Below are 18,093 nucleotides of genomic sequence, written 5' to 3' on the forward strand. Positions count from 1 at the left end.
TACATTTTCGTGTATCGATGTTGGCCGTCGAGCAGAACAGGGTTGGTCGTGGTTACACTAATTCCGGGTGCAGCTGAAATTCTTCCCCGTAGGCGCAGCAAGCCATCTTCGCCGACGATAACGCTTAGATTGGCTAGTCGATCTTTTCCAGTCGGCGCATTAATAATAATAATAATAATAATTTATTTATTCTCCTCACAAATTACAGAACACAGAATACAGTTTAACCACATATTATGTGACAGACAATGAATAAGTGTGAGGACTGGTGTCTGAAATAGGCGTGAGCCTGAGCTACAGATCACCAGGCGCTCACCCAGCAAACACAGAGTAACGTTATGTTAAACAAATGAACAACTGAAGTTTAGGAGAGAATAACATCTGGTTATGAAAAAGATATCATGCCTGTGTCACAAAAACGTCTCTTTTTTTTATAATAATTAATTAACTTAGACAACAAAAGTAAAATTTATAAAATAAAACAAAACTAAAGCACAAATGCCTCATCATGAGTGATAGTGAGAGAGAGAGTGTGTGTGTGTGTGTGTGTGTGCGTGTGCGTGTGCGTGTGTGTGTGTGTGTGTGTGTGTGTGTGTGTGTGTGTGTGTGTGTGTGTGTGTGTGTGCATGTGCGTGTGCGGGTGTGTGTGTGTGTGTGGGTGTGTGTGTGTGTGTGTATGTATGTGTGCGTGTTGAAGCTGGTAGAGATTGTTGATGTACTTATACATTGTGTAGTAAAGATTCAGTGGTATTGTAGTCCAATTGCTGTAACCATTCAGTGATGCGCGGTTTACATGTTGATTTCGTTAGCCTATAAACTGATAGAACTCTATTTATTTTATTATAGAGGTTGGCACCCTGGTAACAAAAGAAGTTATGCGAGAAGCTTGTGTGCAATTTTTCTACGGAACAAACTCTGTCTTTTCGGCGTTTAGAATGCTGCTTACTTATATCAAACGTTAATAGAGTATGTTGTTTAAGTACTGTGTGCAAGATATAAAGTTGACGGACAGTGAGCACGCCAGACTGTTTATAAAGGTCGGTTGTTGGATGTAGAAAGGGTAGAAAGGCACTAACTTTGAGGATCGCTCTCTGTGCTCTTTCTATTTTAAGCAACTGGGTTTTGGATGTTCCTCCCCATGAAGTAATACAATATGTAATGAGCGATTGACAGAGGGCAAAGTAAACAGTTCTCATTAGTTCCTTATCCGCTATATGCCTCAGTGTCTTAAATATAAAGATTAGCTTTCGTACTCTCTTTGCTAACAGTTCAATATGCTCCTGAAAATTAAGTCTGTTGTCTATTATCACGCCCAGATACCTAATTGACTTTGTTATCTCCAGAGTGGGACAGGCGCAATATCCCGTACTGGGGTTTGTGCAAGTGTGTGAGTTGATTTTAAAGCAATGGTCTTCATAACTCGGACCTCTTATTGAGAAGGCCATGTATTTGGTTTTTTCTATATTCAAAGTTAGTACGTTAATATGTAGCCATTCGCATACCGCATTAAAACCAGTCTGAGCAATCGAAAAAACCTCTTCCCAAGTATCACCCCAAAAGAGTAATGCTGTGTCGTCTGCAAATGCAACAATCTCTGTATGCGGAAGTTTTAAGGAAAACAGATCATTCATATACGCTAAGAAAAGGGTTGGGCCCAGCACGCTACCCTGTGGAACACCAAAACATATGGGTACCTCATCACTAGCATAATTTTCTATTTTAACAAGTTGCGTACGATCACTTAGGTAGTCTTTGAAAAAGTTGTGTTGTACACCCCTTATCCCAAAATTTTCAAGCTTGTCCAGCAGAAGCGGGACAGAGACTGTGTCAAATGCCTTCGCTAAATCAAGAAATATCGCGATGACTTTTTGATTTTTATCTAGATTTGTGACAATACAGTTTGTTAATTGGTTGACAGCATCAGCAGTTGATTTTTTTGAACGAAAACCATACTGTAAATCAGATAATAGGTTAAATTTTTCGAGATAGCTTGTTAGTCTTTTATTAACAACACGTTCCAGTATTTTAGACACAATTGGTAAAATAGAGATCGGCCGATAGTTACTGACACAGCCTCTGTCCCCCTGACCCTTATATATTGGGACAATTCGGGATTTCTTCAGCGATCTTGGAAAGACTCCGGTAGCCATTGATACGTTACAGATATGCGTAAGGGGTGGTGCCAAATACTCACATACTTTCTTAAAATATGGGCAGAGATCATATCTAGACCAACAGCACAATCGACTTTAAGATTTGTAATTAAATTTCCAACTTCCTCGTTATCTGTTGGTAGTAGAACGAAGGAATGAGTACATGTAGTCTTATTTATGTCCACTCTAATTAACGATGGGCCAGAAATCCTTTCTGCTAATGCTCTCCCTATATTTGAAAAATAGCTGTTAATATTATTAACATCTTGTTTTGGATTGTTAGAGCCTAATAACTCGCGAGCCGGTTGATTAGATCTAGTTGTGTAAGTGATGTTTTTAATCGATTTCCATAACTGCTTACTATCATATTTTGAGTTTTGTAGTAGTGTTTTTTCATAGTCTCTCTTTAGTTTTTTAGTAATAGACGCACAATAATTCCTATACCGTTTGTAGGTAATTTTTAAAGTCTCGTTGTCAGGGTCTAATTTTGTCTTTTTATACAAATGATCTCTGTTTCGGAGACATTTTAGGAGACCAGCTGTTATCCAGGGCTTAAGGATACTTTTTCGCCTAGTTAACTTAACAGATATAGTGTTACGCTCTATCAGTACTCGTAAAGTATTAACGAAATAGTCAGTCGCGAGATTTGCATCATTTATAGAATAGATCGGATTAAAGTCTAACAATTGCATCTCCTTGTCGAATTCATTGGCTAGGAAACGATTTATATACGACACAGGTTTCACTAAGCGGCTATGCGATAGGTACACACCCTGACTAAAGTGATCAGTTAGTGTAGTCTGAAGAACTAAGCACTTTGAAGATAATTTCGTTCTAAGAAGAACGTGATCCAGACATGTTTTATTATGCGTCGGAGATAAATGTGCTGGTAAAAAACCATTATACGCTAACATATCAAGATATAAAGACCTGTTGGTATCCGTGCTGCTAATAGTGATGTCGTTAATATCACCCAAAATTACGATGTTTTGTATGGATGAATAGTTTTGCAATAATGCGTTCAGCGATTGGATAAAGTTCTGCACATTTTTGTAACCCGGTGGTCTGTAAATGGCAATTATTATCGTACTGTCATTGTATTTTGCAACTAGGCACTATCTCCTTATCTTCGACACTAACACATAAATTGCTTTTAAAGTAAATTACAATGCCTTCATTCTGTGTAAGGCACTTCGTGCAGGCATGAAAGTTATAATCATCGAGTACAGGTACATTTGGTGATGAAAGTAGCCAACATTCTGTTAAAACAATGAAATCCCAACTCACCTTAGTCCTAGCGAGAAGCGGCAGAAGTCCGGGTAAGTTACGTTTTATGCTACGGATGTTCTGGTGTAAAATTTTTACACAGCGACCGCTGTCAGGTAGGGAAGACTCACAGTGTTCAGCGTTACATACCAGTGACTCTGCCACCTCAAAATCATCGATATCATTTTCTATTTGATTTAGAGCATTGAATTTTGGTCGAGAAAAATATGCAAAGTACTATGTCAGGCAGTATGTGTATGTTGTGTGAATATATTTTGTGTGCACCACAAGAGTACAGTGTACGGTGTTTTGAGGCAAGCATGATTATAAAAGTAATAAGTAACTGTGTACGACAGGCAGATCTTATGCGAAAATATTGAGAATAACTATTGTTTAAACTATTACTAAGTAAACTGAGATTTTTTATATAATAAAAACATTTACCTAAGCGTGTTTTAATAATAATTATAAAGTAGTTACAAAACCAAATATAACAGTTTACTTTTTCAATAAAAAATCTAGACATATTTCGGTCTTGATAAGAATCGGCTTAGCATCTTTCTCAGTGCGTACGAATATTTTACCATTAGTGTGCCAACAGGAGTAGTTGTGAGACTTAGCCACGAGACGTGTTTCGTATAGAAGCTTTTTAAGGCTCGGGGTAAGGTGCTCATCAGCATATATAGCTGTTCTCTCCCCCGGCAAGCCAATTGTTTCCGTGTTCAATTTATCTCGTAGTGGATGTTCCTTGTTGAAACGTCGCACGGATGTTAAAAAGTCGTTCCTCGTGGCTACTGAGGTAAATTCAGCGACGATAGGTCTTGAGATGCTGGTTCTGCCCGGAATGCGGTAAATATCACGAAAGTCTGTGGGATTGATGGTGAGACGTGTAGCTTTTCCGATGTTGGAGACTATGTCCATGAGATCATGGCGGCTTTCTTGTTCGTTGGGCGGCACGTTCCGGATTTCTACCGTGGCAGAACGGGTAGATATACGCAGGTCTTGCAGTTGTTTTTCCAGGCTATTAATTTTTTCTGCATTATTTTTCCTGTCCCTCTCCAAGTCGCACAATTTGCTTTTAAATTCTTCATAGCTCTGGTTGATAAACTCCATCCCTTTTTCGATTTCTGTGTTAGATTTTTGAATTTCAAAACATTTAATTTTCAAATCTGATACGTCTTTCGCCAGTAAAGATAACGTGGAATCCTGCTCAGCCTTCCATGCCGTGAAACGTTGATCTTGATCGGATTTCCATGAAGTCAGCATTTCCATTAATTCTCGTTTAAAAACCTCTAAATCCATCGATTCTTGGCTACACCGGCCGGTCGGTGGCGAGTCGTTGAGACGTTGTCGTTTTCCCCGAGCTGTTACGTTCTTTTCCGATTCAGTTAAATCTGGTTCAGACAGAGATTTCTCTTGAGTTATGGTTTTCTTAGATGATGGCGGAGGTGTACGACGTGTATTTTTATTCATAACCAAAAATGTATCAAGCGAATAGGATATTTAAACAAGTAGTATTCTATAAAAAGAATCTTATCTTATGTATCGTAGTATTCGTAGCTAGCGTGTCTAGTTTGCAATCCGGCGCAGCTCTAGTTAGTATTAAAACATAGCGTAGTAACGTTCCCTGCAGTCTTAGTGTAGCGAGCTACGGCTCTGGTGCACAAGTGGTGGGGCAGCGTGGTGGGGGCAGCGCAGCGCAGTGGTCTAGGCGCGGGCACGGCGAACGATAGCGGTCGGAGATTTCGTCAACGAGCGGCAAGCACGCGCAGCGCCACAGCAACACGACGGACTGCAGATGCGTTAGTACCGAGTTCGAACCCCAGTATAGCGGGCAATGGGGTGTCGCCAAAATATGTCACAATTTGCTCACCTCTGTCTATCTTGCTCTTGAACCGCCCACTGGGTGGAGTTTGTCCATAAGAACGTCTCAGGAGTAAGCAGGAATTCACTGTTAGTGTAATTAGCCAATCACAAAAATAGCAATATAAAATGTCAACTTAAACAGTGCGAAGAGTTACACACGTCCGCTCTAACTTGCGTTTGCCGGGCGAGTAGCATTACCGTTTTCTATCCTTGTCCTTTCCTGTGCGTAGCTTTCATCCTGCATCGCTCGTATCCACATATTTTCAGCTCTTTGTAGATAGGTTGCATCGAGGGGAATCAGCCTTTTCTTTTCTTCAGTCTTCACTGATGTTTCATTCCCTTTCTTCCTGCGTTCATTTTTCTTCCAGGTTGGGTCATTTTCCTGCTTTTCCTTGGTATGTTTTCTGGTTACAGCTGCAACGTGTTTTCTTTTTCTGCACAGGTCAATGAACTGCAGCATTCTTCCTGTTGCGCGTATCAGTGTTTGCCACTTAGCGATATTTTCGATGTTCGGCAAGTACATTGGCGTGCTTCTTTCAAGCGTGACGAGACATTTTTCTTCACCTGTTTTCTCGACAATTGGCTTGACTTCTTCGATGTCGGCCGAGATTGCGAATGCGTGTTGTCTGAATCGCATGATGACTCCAGGCAGGTGTTGCAAGAGATCAGGACCAGAGAGCAACATGTCATTTAGGCTTGTTCCATGTGATCTAGCAGCCGCGTCATGCACAAGTCGTATCTTAGGCTTAGCAGGATTGCATACAGTAAAGTGAGGCAGGTACCAAGTTTTTCCGGGCACTGCAGGTGTGGTCACAATTTCCGCGTATCCTGAGTTAAGGAGGTTTTGAATCCTTTCTTCATACTGTGTTTTAAGTTTCGGTTCTCTGTCCAGTTTCTTTTCCAGGTTAACCAGCCTTTTGAAGGCGTTGTCAAAATTGTTCGGGATTGTTCTGTTTTCATTCTTCCAGAGAAGGGCGGTCTCGAAACGTCCTTCGGGCAACCGTCTACTGTGTGCATTGAGTATCTCCAAGGCGCGTTCGTCAGGGTCGTTCCTTCTTTTCTTTGCTTCTACTCCGAGTGCTTCCAGGTCAAAGAATTCTTTCATCATTTTCTCCATGGGTTTTTCATCTTCTTCTGGGCTAGTAGTGTATCCACAGAAGTCAACTGTCCTTAACCTAGAAGTTCGGCATCCATGTAAGACCCAGCCTAATTTGGTGTTAGTTGCTACTGGTTGGTCTCGATTTCCAGTCCTGATGTCCAGCGCTACTAACAGCTCCCAGTTGTCTTGTCCAATAAGGATTTTTGGTCGAGCATCTTGGTATATTAGCTGGTCTTCTATACCCTTCAGATGTGCGCAGTTTTCGACGTCTCTTCGGCTAATCGTTTGTTGCGTGAACATTAGTTTCTGCACAGTGCGTACATTCCGCATTTTATACTGTTGGCCATTGGAGTTGTATCGGCCTCGTATGGTTACGTCCACTCTCTTGCTGTTTTCGTGTTTCGCCGTCTCGTTAAGCCCTTGCACCCACATGTCGTCTCGCGGGCCGTCGATACCTAATAATTCCGCTAGGCTTTCTTCGATCAGGGTGATGGTGCTCCCGTCGTCCATCAGTGCGTAGGTGTCGACCCTGGTGCTATTTGGACCGACCAATGTAACCGGCGCAATCTTCAGCAGGGCTTGACGACTTCTTGCGGCGTTAGTATTTTTCACAACTTCTACCGCTGACGTGACCTCTACTGGTGCCATAGTAGCTGGCTGCTCTTTCACAATATCTTTTCTGTGGTGCAACAAACGATGGTGAGCCATGTCGCATCCGTCTTCACTACATGCCTTGGATTGACAGTTTTCGCGCCTGTGTGAGCTAAGTAGGCAGCGAAAACATATTTTATTCTTCTTTGCTATGTCCCACCTTTCGTTAACACTCGCGCTACGAAATCGTCGGCAGTCGGTAAGCTGGTGTTCCTTCTTGCATACCAGACACTGAGGTTTTCTTTCATTGGCTGTGTAGGTGCGCTCCGCCCTCTTCTTGAAGGTTTTTTCATGTGTCCTCACGGTGACGTCTTCGGGTTGCGCGAATACACCACACTTGTCAGCTTCCAAGTTTAAGAATACGGCGAGCCTCTTGAGATCTGGTATATCTTCTTTGGAGCTGTAGCTGAAGTCGTACCATTTGTTCCTCAGTATTGGTGTGAATTTGTCTAGAACAATCTTCACTAGCTCTGGATTGTATAAATATTGTAGTTTTCTAAGAGCCTCAATCGTAGCGACGATGTTAGACACTTTATTCGCAAATATGCATAAGTCACGTGGGTCATCATTAATTTTCTGCAGATTTCTTAGTTTTTGCATCTCGTTCATAGCCAGTGCGTCCGGTCTTCCGAATCGGCGTTCCAAAGCATCCAAGATGGCTTGTGGGTCCGGCTGGCTGATCAGCATACTGCTAACTGCTTCATGAGCAGCTCCCTTCAAACTTTTCCTGATGCGGGCAATATTTTCGATTTTCGAAAACATTTGGTTTGTTTCCTGATAGGCGGCGCGGAACGCCAACCAATTACTAATTTCTCCGTTAAAGACTGGTAGCTCCTGTATGTACCTCGGTGCGTCTCTGGACATTCGCACTGCCTGTGTGAGCGCCTCTGCCAATGAAGTGACGTCCGGCTGACGCGCAGGGACACCTTCTTTCCTGTGTGCTTGATTTTCTTCCTTGATAGTGTCCTGTCCTCGCCATTCCGGATCCTTCACTTCTTTGGGAAGCGTGGTCTTGTTCAGCCATTCTTCTACCCGGCTAGGTGCGTCGTCCTCTTCCTCATCCACAACCGACGAAGGAGCGTAGTCATCGTCTTCATCCTCTGCCTCAACGCGCAGTCGCTTTAATTTAGCTTCGGCGAGCGTGAGCTTTAACGCGGCAACCTCCTCTTCTGCCTCAATAATTCGCCTTGATCGAGACCCTGTTGTACGCGACGATCTTCGTGTCTTCACTGTGCGGACAGATTTCGCGGTTGGAGCCGTAATCGAATTCATATTGGCGGTCGCTGACCCGAGTACTGTCGCGGCCGCTGACCCCGACAAGGTCGCTGACTCCGACGCGGTCGCAGTACTTAGTATCTCTGTGGCTGGTGTGAGGGCAGTAGTAGTCTCCGATGTCGCCAACTGTTCGGTTATTCTTCCTTTAAGACTTCGCGTAACCGGCATCCTTTGTTCTTGCACTGTTCCAATCCGGCGCTCGAAGTGACCAGCAATGTGGAGGATTACTATTCTTTCAATAAGAACACCGGTTGCGAAGTAATATATTTACTTTATTTTCTTCAAATCTTCAATGTGGACTGTATTATAAACTATTTACTATACACTGTTCATATACTTTACTATGTACGGTTTATTCACTATGTACTTTTCTTCTTTCTCCGATGTGATCTTCATTCGATGAGTTTAAAACTTAAACTGCCGCTACTCGGCGCGCGTCCATATTTATATTCACAAACATTGCTTCTAGAATCATAGCGAAAGATCAAGCGCGCCGTGTCGCGCCGCGCGATGTTCTAGAGATTTTCCGTCTCGCTCGCGCATACGCGTTTTGCCAATACGTCTTTCTCATTCTTGTACTTTCGGGAACGATCGGCGTGTTTAATCGAAGGATCGCCGGCGCTCGGTGTTTCGCGATTGTTCCTTCGTATGATTCTTATTAACTGGAAGGTTCTAATAATAATATTCGTGTTTCTACAAAGTTCTATGTAAACAAAAGGTTGTTAATGATATTTCTAAATAATGAATTTGACATAAACGTATAAAGTAAGAATTTAAATGTTAATTATTATTTAAAATATGCTATTATTTATATATTTATGTAAACAATGTGCAATCTAATTTTTACGTATTACTTTATGCGTTTATGTGCCTAATTTACTATATACAAAAGTTATTTATGCGTTCATCGTGCACAGTACGTATGCACTTAGTCGAAGGACTTCCGCAGAGATGGCGCTGTACACAAGACAAGCAAAAAGGCTTTATTATAAGGCTTTGCAACAACCTAAAGGAGCGCGAGTTTTGAAAGTTTCTTGATACACTATCGCGCTAAGCACTGGCAACACATAATATTGTTAATAACGTTTGGAAGTTCTAATTGCACTTATAATTCTAAGATAAGGGTAGTTTTATTGCAGTTTTAGGTCACTGTTATTTAATTTTAAGTTTATTATTAAACCACTGAATAAAAGTCACTACAAACACTATGGGTCTTAAGTTAATTCACTTTACACAAACTAAGCTACTTATACTTCCACAAAACAAACTATATAATAAATATTATGGCTATTTTTACAGAGCGTAACATGACGTCAACACACAACTAGTAATATTTATTTTATTGTAAATTTTATTGTAGGGGCTACTTCATCAATTCAATAATACCGTTTGATTCTTGTTCTTCTAAGAGGGCTTTGCATATTCGTGCCGTGTGCTTCGTTCAGGTCATCTTGCTAAAACACGAATGGTTCACCTACAATACGTGTTCCTGAAGGCACAGCATGATTTTGTAATATTTGTAAATACTGCTCCTTCCTCATAATACCATCAATTTTTACAAGATCCCCGAAGACTGCTCCAGCTGCGACAGCCCCAGACTAAAACATTGCCACCTCCGTGTTTTACTGATTACACTAAACAGGCCTGAGACACCCTTTCATTTGATCTGCGGCGGACAAAGACTCTCCTATTGCATCCGAAAATTTCAAATTTTGATTCATCGGTCCATAACACTGTTTTCCACTGTTCAATTGTCCAATGTGCATGTTATTTTGCCCGCTGCAGACGTTTCTTCTTGTGTATGGGCCCTAATAATGTTTTTACACGGCGACGCACCCCTTCAGACCAGCAGATAAAAGACGGTTCGTCACGGTAACTGACACTTTTTTGTTCGCGTTTTACTTAGGTCACTACTTATGTTTTGAGCCTTGACGAATCTGATTGTTTTGGACGTCATTTGGTGTTTTCAAAAGTTTGACCTTCTTGACTACAACACTCTGAGGAACGTTTTGAATTCTGCACAGAAAATATTTTCGATATCGGCGATTGAAAATTGTAAGTGTGCGGAAAAATGACATGAGGATGGTTAACATTTTCGTGCAATGATTTTTTACGACTTTCGACGTGACTTATGAAAACAGTCGTTTCATATCGACTTATTGCTTATTTTGGCAGTGAAGTCCAATCCTTTTATAATTTGAAACGCTTATATATAAAGTTCTATCATGATTATTTTTCCCTCACTCATCAAATTCCTGAAGGTCGTCCAAGGTCACCAGTTGTGTCCGGAAAAATCGATGCTGTGCGAAAATTAATTATGCATATTCGTTTCCTGATACATCAATAGATTGACACAATCCTGCACATTATTTACGATGCCCCCAAACAATAAGTCGGTAATCGAAAAATCTAAATTTTACAGGAGAAAAGATTTACTGATTTTATTAAATATCTTTTGAACGAGTAAGGCTATTGCTGTCATTGAAGTGTTAACAGAAAGCTAATTTTTGGCGGAATATAACAATGACATTAAAATTAAATGCCTTTTATTAAATACCTTGTAATTAATAAAAATAAATAATACCTAAAAAAATCATATACAATCATAACTTTTAAACTCTCGCGTTGCATGTTTAATGTATAATAAAATACGGGAATTAACGCGAACACGCATTTTACCTTAAAATGCCTAACGTTTCGGCGCAGGTTGCACTCGCCGTGGTCCCAGGCTGACTGGAGCAGCGATGACTATATACGATGAATATGAGGGTGGATGGACATTTGTCCGCCTTATATACACGAAGTCCTGTCATCGCTGCTCCAGTCAGCCTGGGACCACGGCGAGTGCAACCTGCGCCGAAACGTTAGGCATTTTAAGGTAAAATGCGTGTTCGCGTTAATTCCCGTATTCTATTATACATTAAATCATATACAAGATCACAGTTAAAGTATTTACGGGGTTATTGCCATAATTTTACCACAAGAATAACTCGTAACTTCATATTATGGACTTCTACGGCGTTGTTTTTTATCGTTAGGCTGATGCGTAACATACTTTTACGGAGTTATTGCGGTAATATCCAATCATTGCAGATATGGTATTGATAGATAACATAATTTTTATGAGGAAAATTAGAATAACATTGTCATTGTTACCAATTGATACCGACTTTTTTTAAATAATAAAAATGTAATTGTAGAAAGCGGAAAAGATAAAAAAAACAATAATTTCTATTAACCCCTCGAGCGCGGAGCGTCGCAATGGGACTGACAGTCGACCTCCGTTGAGTGCGGGCTGTCGCATTGCGACCGACGTGAAGTGTTTCATATCGGTCGCTCCTGCTGTGAATTTAAATGGCCCGTCCTTGTTTGACATATGAAAATAGCTACGTGATAAAGTGCGACAGCGAATAAACCGATCCTTTTCATTCCCGTTCATACATTGTTTATGAGTTTTAAGCTCAGTTGCAAATGTCAACGACGCAGTGTTAGTGCAAGTTGAAAAATTAGAAATTGTGGTTATTATTGTGGATATTGCTGTGGAAAATCAACATAAAAAGATGGAAAGGTATGTAATTTACCAAAATAAGTTTAATTTACAGTAAGAAATACAATAAGTGTAAAGTAATCTAGCTTTGAACAGGTGTAGGTAGGACAGTTCGCGCGCAGTCGGTGAACTTTGTGTGAACATTTTTATGATTTATTAGCTTTAGTCTACTACAAAACACACTGAAATATGTAGAATAATTTATAAATAACACCTCGTTATACAAAACAATCGGTATTAGTATGTATTATTCGTAAAAATTACGTAAACATTCGAAAGGCGGCAATATGACGTAGTTCGCGCCGTACAAGGAGCTATTGCTAGTTTGGTGATGGATGTGGCACGTGTGCACACTTCACGATAGAAGTGTGCACACGCGAATGAATATACAGGGTGTGGCGTAAATAATGGATAATCCTTTACCAGCGGATGGGCGACTTCCCGACTGATCTAAAAATTAAAATTTACCTCTGGGACAAGTATCATAGTTTTCGAGATTTTGGCCATTTTGTGTGTTTTTTAAGAAAGCGATTTACGCTCTTAGTTTTTGATGCTGTGATCACAAATTAAGGCCTTTTTTTAATCCGTTTTTTGCAAATAAATCCTGAATAGATGTGCTATTGAATCTACAATCTTGTTTTGTTATTACTACTTGTTTTTTATTTAAATTATGCATTCAAAGTTAAATTTTATAATCTTTCACAACTTTCGTGCAACTTTGGGCACTTGTGGTGAAAAAAAAAATGTATGGTGGCTTTACTGCCCACGCCATAAATAATTTCTAAATTTTATTAGAATTCTAAATTAGTATAACATGCAGCATTAATACTGATTGTTGTCAAAATATTACAAAGAACTTAAATTATTAACACTTTTGCCGGTCGACTAATTTTATTTTTGCACGCGTTTAAGCTAAGTTTGCTTTCAATATTCATGTCTATAGGGTTATTACACTATTAAAGATTATTTAGATGATAAAAAAGCTTGGAACTGTGCTGCTTCTACCAAGTCTATTTTAAAATAATGTATTACAATTTGATGAAAAATTATTTATTTGTCAACAGATTAGTTTTCTTTAGATTTCTAATTATCTTTATTATTTGAATATAATTTTTGTATGGTATTTCTTTTTTTTTTCTTTCTTTTCAACACTCCACACAAGTGCTCAAAGTTGCACAAAAGTGTTGAAAAATTATAAAATTTAACTTTGAATGCATAGTTTAAATAAAAGACAAGTAGTAATAACAAAACAAGATATTAGGTTCAATAGCACATCAATTCAGGATTTATTTGCAAAAAATTTTGGCCATTATGTGTGTTTAAGAAAGCGATTTAAGCTCGTACTTTTTGATGCTGCGATCACAAATTAAGGCTTTTTTTAAATCCGTTTTTTGCAATTAAATCCTGAATAGATGTATTATTGAATCTAGAACGCGCTTAGCGTGCAAAAATAAAATTAGTCGACCGGCAAAAGTGTTAATAATTTAAGTTCTCTGTAATATTTTGACAACAATCAGTATTAATGCTGCATGTTATACTAATTTAGAATTCTAATAAAATTTAGAAATTATTTATGGCGTGGGCAGTAAAGCCACGATACATTTTTTTTTTCACCACAAGTGCCCAAAGTTGCACGAAAGTTGTGAAAGATTATAAAATTTAACTTTGAATGCATAATTTAAATAAAAAACAAGTAGTAATAACAAAACAAGATTGTAGATTCAATAGCACATCTATTCAGGATTTATTTGCAAAAAACGGATTAAAAAAAGGCCTTAATTTGTGATCACAGCATCAAAAACTAAGAGCGTAAATCGCTTTCTTAAAAAACACACAAAATGGCCAAAATCTCGAAAACTATGATACTTGTCCCAGAGGTAAATTTTAATTTTTAGATCAGTCGGGAAGTCGCCCATCCGCTGGTAAAGGATTATCCATTATTTACGCCACACCCTGTATGTATACTGTACTGTTATTTTTTGCGATTTATATATTTTTTTGGTTTATTTATTTAATGAGATTATTATGGTTTATTTTTATGATTTATCTTTTTTTTATTTATTTATTTCATGTGAATGATAGTTTTTTTTTCATGTTTTTTTCCGTAAAATAATAATAATACATTTAAAACTAAATTTAGTATATTCATTATATTTACATATTATATTTATATATATTTAGGAATATAAATATATGCACAGTATTTTTTCTGCATGTTTCTTTTTGCCTTCTTTTGGCCTGTTATTTTTATTTCCTATCTTTTTTAATGTATAATCATGTTTTTCTTTGCTTTGGCTAACAAGGAAAGGACGTTGTCTTACGCGAGGTGGTAGTCGTAGTAGCGGAGGGAGACGGCCTCGCACTCGGGGTGGTGGTAGGGGACGAAGTGAAGTAGGACTGCCTGAAGAAATTAATGAACGTCCTGTACGTGAACAAAGTGAGGGTCGAAGTCGGTGTCGGGTTCGAGGGCACGTGGTCGAGGTGGCGGACGGGGACTAGGGCGGGGTAGTAGTCAAATACAAGTGAATGAAAGTATAAGTTCCTCAGAATCTCGGTACCGTCTAATTATTTTTAATATATGCACAATATATATTTTAATAAAATTTTACTCGCCTAACAGCGCAATGAATTAATGTTTTAGAATTACGACGATGATAATGCCCGGCTCCAAACGGCATAGTGGGACGGTCTACGATGACCTGTATGAGCATAAACGGATTGAGGTACCGTTGCACCCTAAAAAGAGAAGGATATTGCCTCCGCCTCAACTTTCTGAGTGAGACATGGAATAATAAATTGAATAATTAACTTGATGTTTATGGATTCTTCATGAACAAATATTTATATTTTTAGATACTCCTCAACAGCACCTGACGTATCAGGTCCTTCTACATCTAGTAGATATGGAACGGATTTTGCGTCGTTGCCAGTGCTCGATTCCTTGTCATCATCAACTCCACCATCCCCAATCCCCATTTCTTCGGGATCCGTTGCTCCATCGCCAGTATCGTACGTATATTTAATATAGTTACTCATTTTTACTTTATTTTTACGGTTTTATAGATTTTTGTTTTGGTTTCAGATTTGCAGAAATTGCGTCAACAACACCTATTTTGCCACCATCAGTGGCTGCAAACCCTATTATAACACCGTTAAGGGATCACCAATACTCTTCATCTACAACGCCAACAACATCGCGGAAGTAAGTTAACTGATATTTTCTACAGATGCTAATGCTGCTCTTTTATATAAGAACGATAAATATTTACAAATTTGCACAATATATTATTTTAGGAACGCACCAGTTTTCAGGAGAAGTACATTAAAAGATGCCGATATCAGCAATATTTTGGAATGGGGTAATTATATTTGCTTACTATTTTAAAATGAGAAAAGTAAACATGAACAGCCAGTGCAAAATTCGTATTCCTTTTTATTTTAAAACTATTTTTATTTCAGCTAGCGACGAAGAGGACCAAGAAGAAGATTTGGCAATGGATGGGGTCATTCTAAACAGAGGCAGGCAAATACCCTTAGACGGCACTTATGACGAAGAACCAATTCCTGAAATGCCTTCACCCGAGGTATACAGTAGGTATTCAGCGCTGTCACCCGAGGTCATCAGCCTAGAAGCCGACCAGCCTTTGAATGAGCCAGTAGATAAATACGTATTTAAATGGAGTCCGTATCCAGCAGAACCCGTTTCACCTCTGTTGCGTAGGGAAACGTTCAACGAGGTTTCTGGACCAATTGAGACTTATGGTTCTCCTTATGATGCATTCGTTGCCATTTGGGATAAACCTCTAATGCTTCATATTGTATTAGTAACTAATAAATACGCTCAACATCTCTGCGAAGAAAAAAATTGTTAAGGTAATTTGGGGTCAAGGTCGCGTATTTCTGATTGGAAAGATACCACAGTGGACGAGATGTATGTGTATTTTGCTCTACTAATGGGAATGGCATTCTGTTACAAAGCACAGATTAAAGAATATTGGCAATTAACAGGCAATTTAACCGATACACCAGTTTTTTCAAAATACATGACCTATAGTAGATTTTTACTTTTGAGTCGCTGTTTACATTTTTCAGATACTCAAGAATTGCAAAATTTATTAAACCAAGGCGAACTTTCACTATCAGATGTAAAAATTAAAAAGATTGAACCCATTATTAAACGTTTAAATGTAAAATTTCAAGAACTATATACACTAGGCCAGAATATTGTAATAGACGAATCTCTTGTTCAATGGAAAGGCTGGCTGAGCATTAAACAGTACATAAAAAATAAAGCTGCGGCCGTTGGCATCAAAACTTTTGATCTGTGCGATTCCAAAAATGGTTATTTATGGCGGTTTGAACTTTATACAGGGTCCGACAGTACATTTTCTGTAGGTAACCAGCACCCACTTGACGGTAAAATAGCGAAGTTGGTGTTGAGGATGCTAGAGGGTATAGAGTATTCTGGAAGAACTGTCTGGATGGATAATTTTTATAATTGTCCGGCCTTAGCCAGACACCTGAAAAGCCTAGAACTAGATTGTGCGAGTACGCTACGAACCAACCGGCAACTTGTCCCAGACAGTTTAAAATATTTAGAGAAATCTAATATGCAGGTGGGACAGATTTCCGGATGTACTAGTGGAGACGTCGATTTATTAGTATGGAGGGATAAGAATAGGGTAGCAATGATATCCACATATCATGGGGGTGCTGTTTCTACTACAGAATCTAAGCCTGTAGTGGTATTAGATTATAATATCTGTATGGGAGGTGTAGATCGCAAAGATCAGCTTGTCTCACAGTATCCGATGGAACGAAAACGCACTACCGTGTGGTACAAAAGATTTTTTAGACGTATACTTAATGTGAGCATTACAAATGCGTATATTTTATACTCAAACAATCAAACCATCAAGCAACATCGTGATTATAGAAGGACGTTGATGAACAGCTTATTGGAAAAGCACAGTTCAACGGTTACACTTGCCCCACCTAGGGAAAGGACCCTTGTCAGTAACACGGTGATGAATGTACCTATTTTTGATACAACTTACGCCGCTCATTTTCCCAAACAGTACCCCCTATATCCCGGACAGAAAGGTGAACGACAAAGAAAGACGTGTTCTATTTGCAAAAAGCGCACGTCAACCTTTTGCCCGGGATGTAATAAGCCACTCTGTATATTTAATGAGGATGAAAATTGTTTTTTGAAATTCCGAATGGAAGTTTATATATATATAATATATATATATATATATATATTACGAATTCCATTCTATTCGTAATATATATATATATATATATATATATATATATATATATATATATGTATATATATATATATACATATATATATATATATATATATATATATATATATATATATATATAATAGAATTTCAAAAAACAATTTTATATACATATATATTACATATATACTGATTTAAAAAAAAAAAAAAAGATAACTAGCAATGATCTCTTGTAGGTGCCAAATACCATTAAAAATAATTATATATTTAATTTATGAAGGAAGGTTAAAATAATAAGTAATAAAACGCTTAATTAACTTCTTAAACAATTCCTTTATTTATTTACTTCCTTCTAATTTCCTATCTTAGTAGTTTTATTTATTATTTTTGTGCCTGAACTAGATTTTTATCTGTTATTTATTTGTTTTTTCTTGTCATTTTGTACTTATATACATTTTTTATTTTTACGTTTAGTTGTTACAGCCGGCAGATGGAGCAATAACGTTTCGTGGTTGGTTTTAAAATATTTTTATAGAATTAGGTTACATATTATTTTAATATTTTATTTATACTATTTTTACTTACATATTATTATTATTGTTATTAAAGCCTATTTATAGTTTATTATTTTTTTTATATTATGTCGCTACAAGATGTTAGTGTCGATAGTGATGATTATTTTTCCGCTGACAGTAATTCTAGTTATGTTAGCGTCCCTTCTCTCGCTGAAACATTATCGTCTCATTTCTCTGATGCTCTTAAGAATCTTAATGTTGTCCATATAAATGCCCAAAGTATTCCGGCCCATTTTCCAGATATGCTGACTAGCTTTGACTGTACAAACCTACACGCTATATTAGTCTCAGAGTCATGGCTTAAGCCGTGCTTAGCCTCCTCCGCATACTCACTCCCTGGTTATCAGCTCATCAGAAATGATCGGGCTGTGGGAGGTGGGGGTGGCGTTGCCATATACCTTAAAAATAA

The 18,093-nt window shown here is 38.4% G+C and overlaps 1 protein-coding gene across 1 annotated transcript; it reads left to right on the forward strand.

Annotated features, from left to right (window-relative positions):
- The first annotated feature begins 14,508 nt into the window (after positions 1-14,508).
- LOC142985876 (uncharacterized) lies at positions 14,509-15,729 on the forward strand. The gene is made up of 5 exons (XM_076134119.1): positions 14,509-14,558; positions 14,711-14,866; positions 14,940-15,059; positions 15,152-15,216; positions 15,317-15,729. The coding sequence occupies exons 1-5, from the start codon at positions 14,509-14,511 to the stop codon at positions 15,727-15,729; spliced, it is 804 nt and encodes a 267-aa protein (XP_075990234.1).
- Positions 15,730-18,093: the final 2,364 nt, after the last annotated feature.

Source organism: Anticarsia gemmatalis, chromosome W (assembly GCF_050436995.1).
Source record: "Anticarsia gemmatalis isolate Benzon Research Colony breed Stoneville strain chromosome W, ilAntGemm2 primary, whole genome shotgun sequence".
Lineage (NCBI taxonomy): Eukaryota > Metazoa > Arthropoda > Insecta > Lepidoptera > Erebidae > Anticarsia > Anticarsia gemmatalis.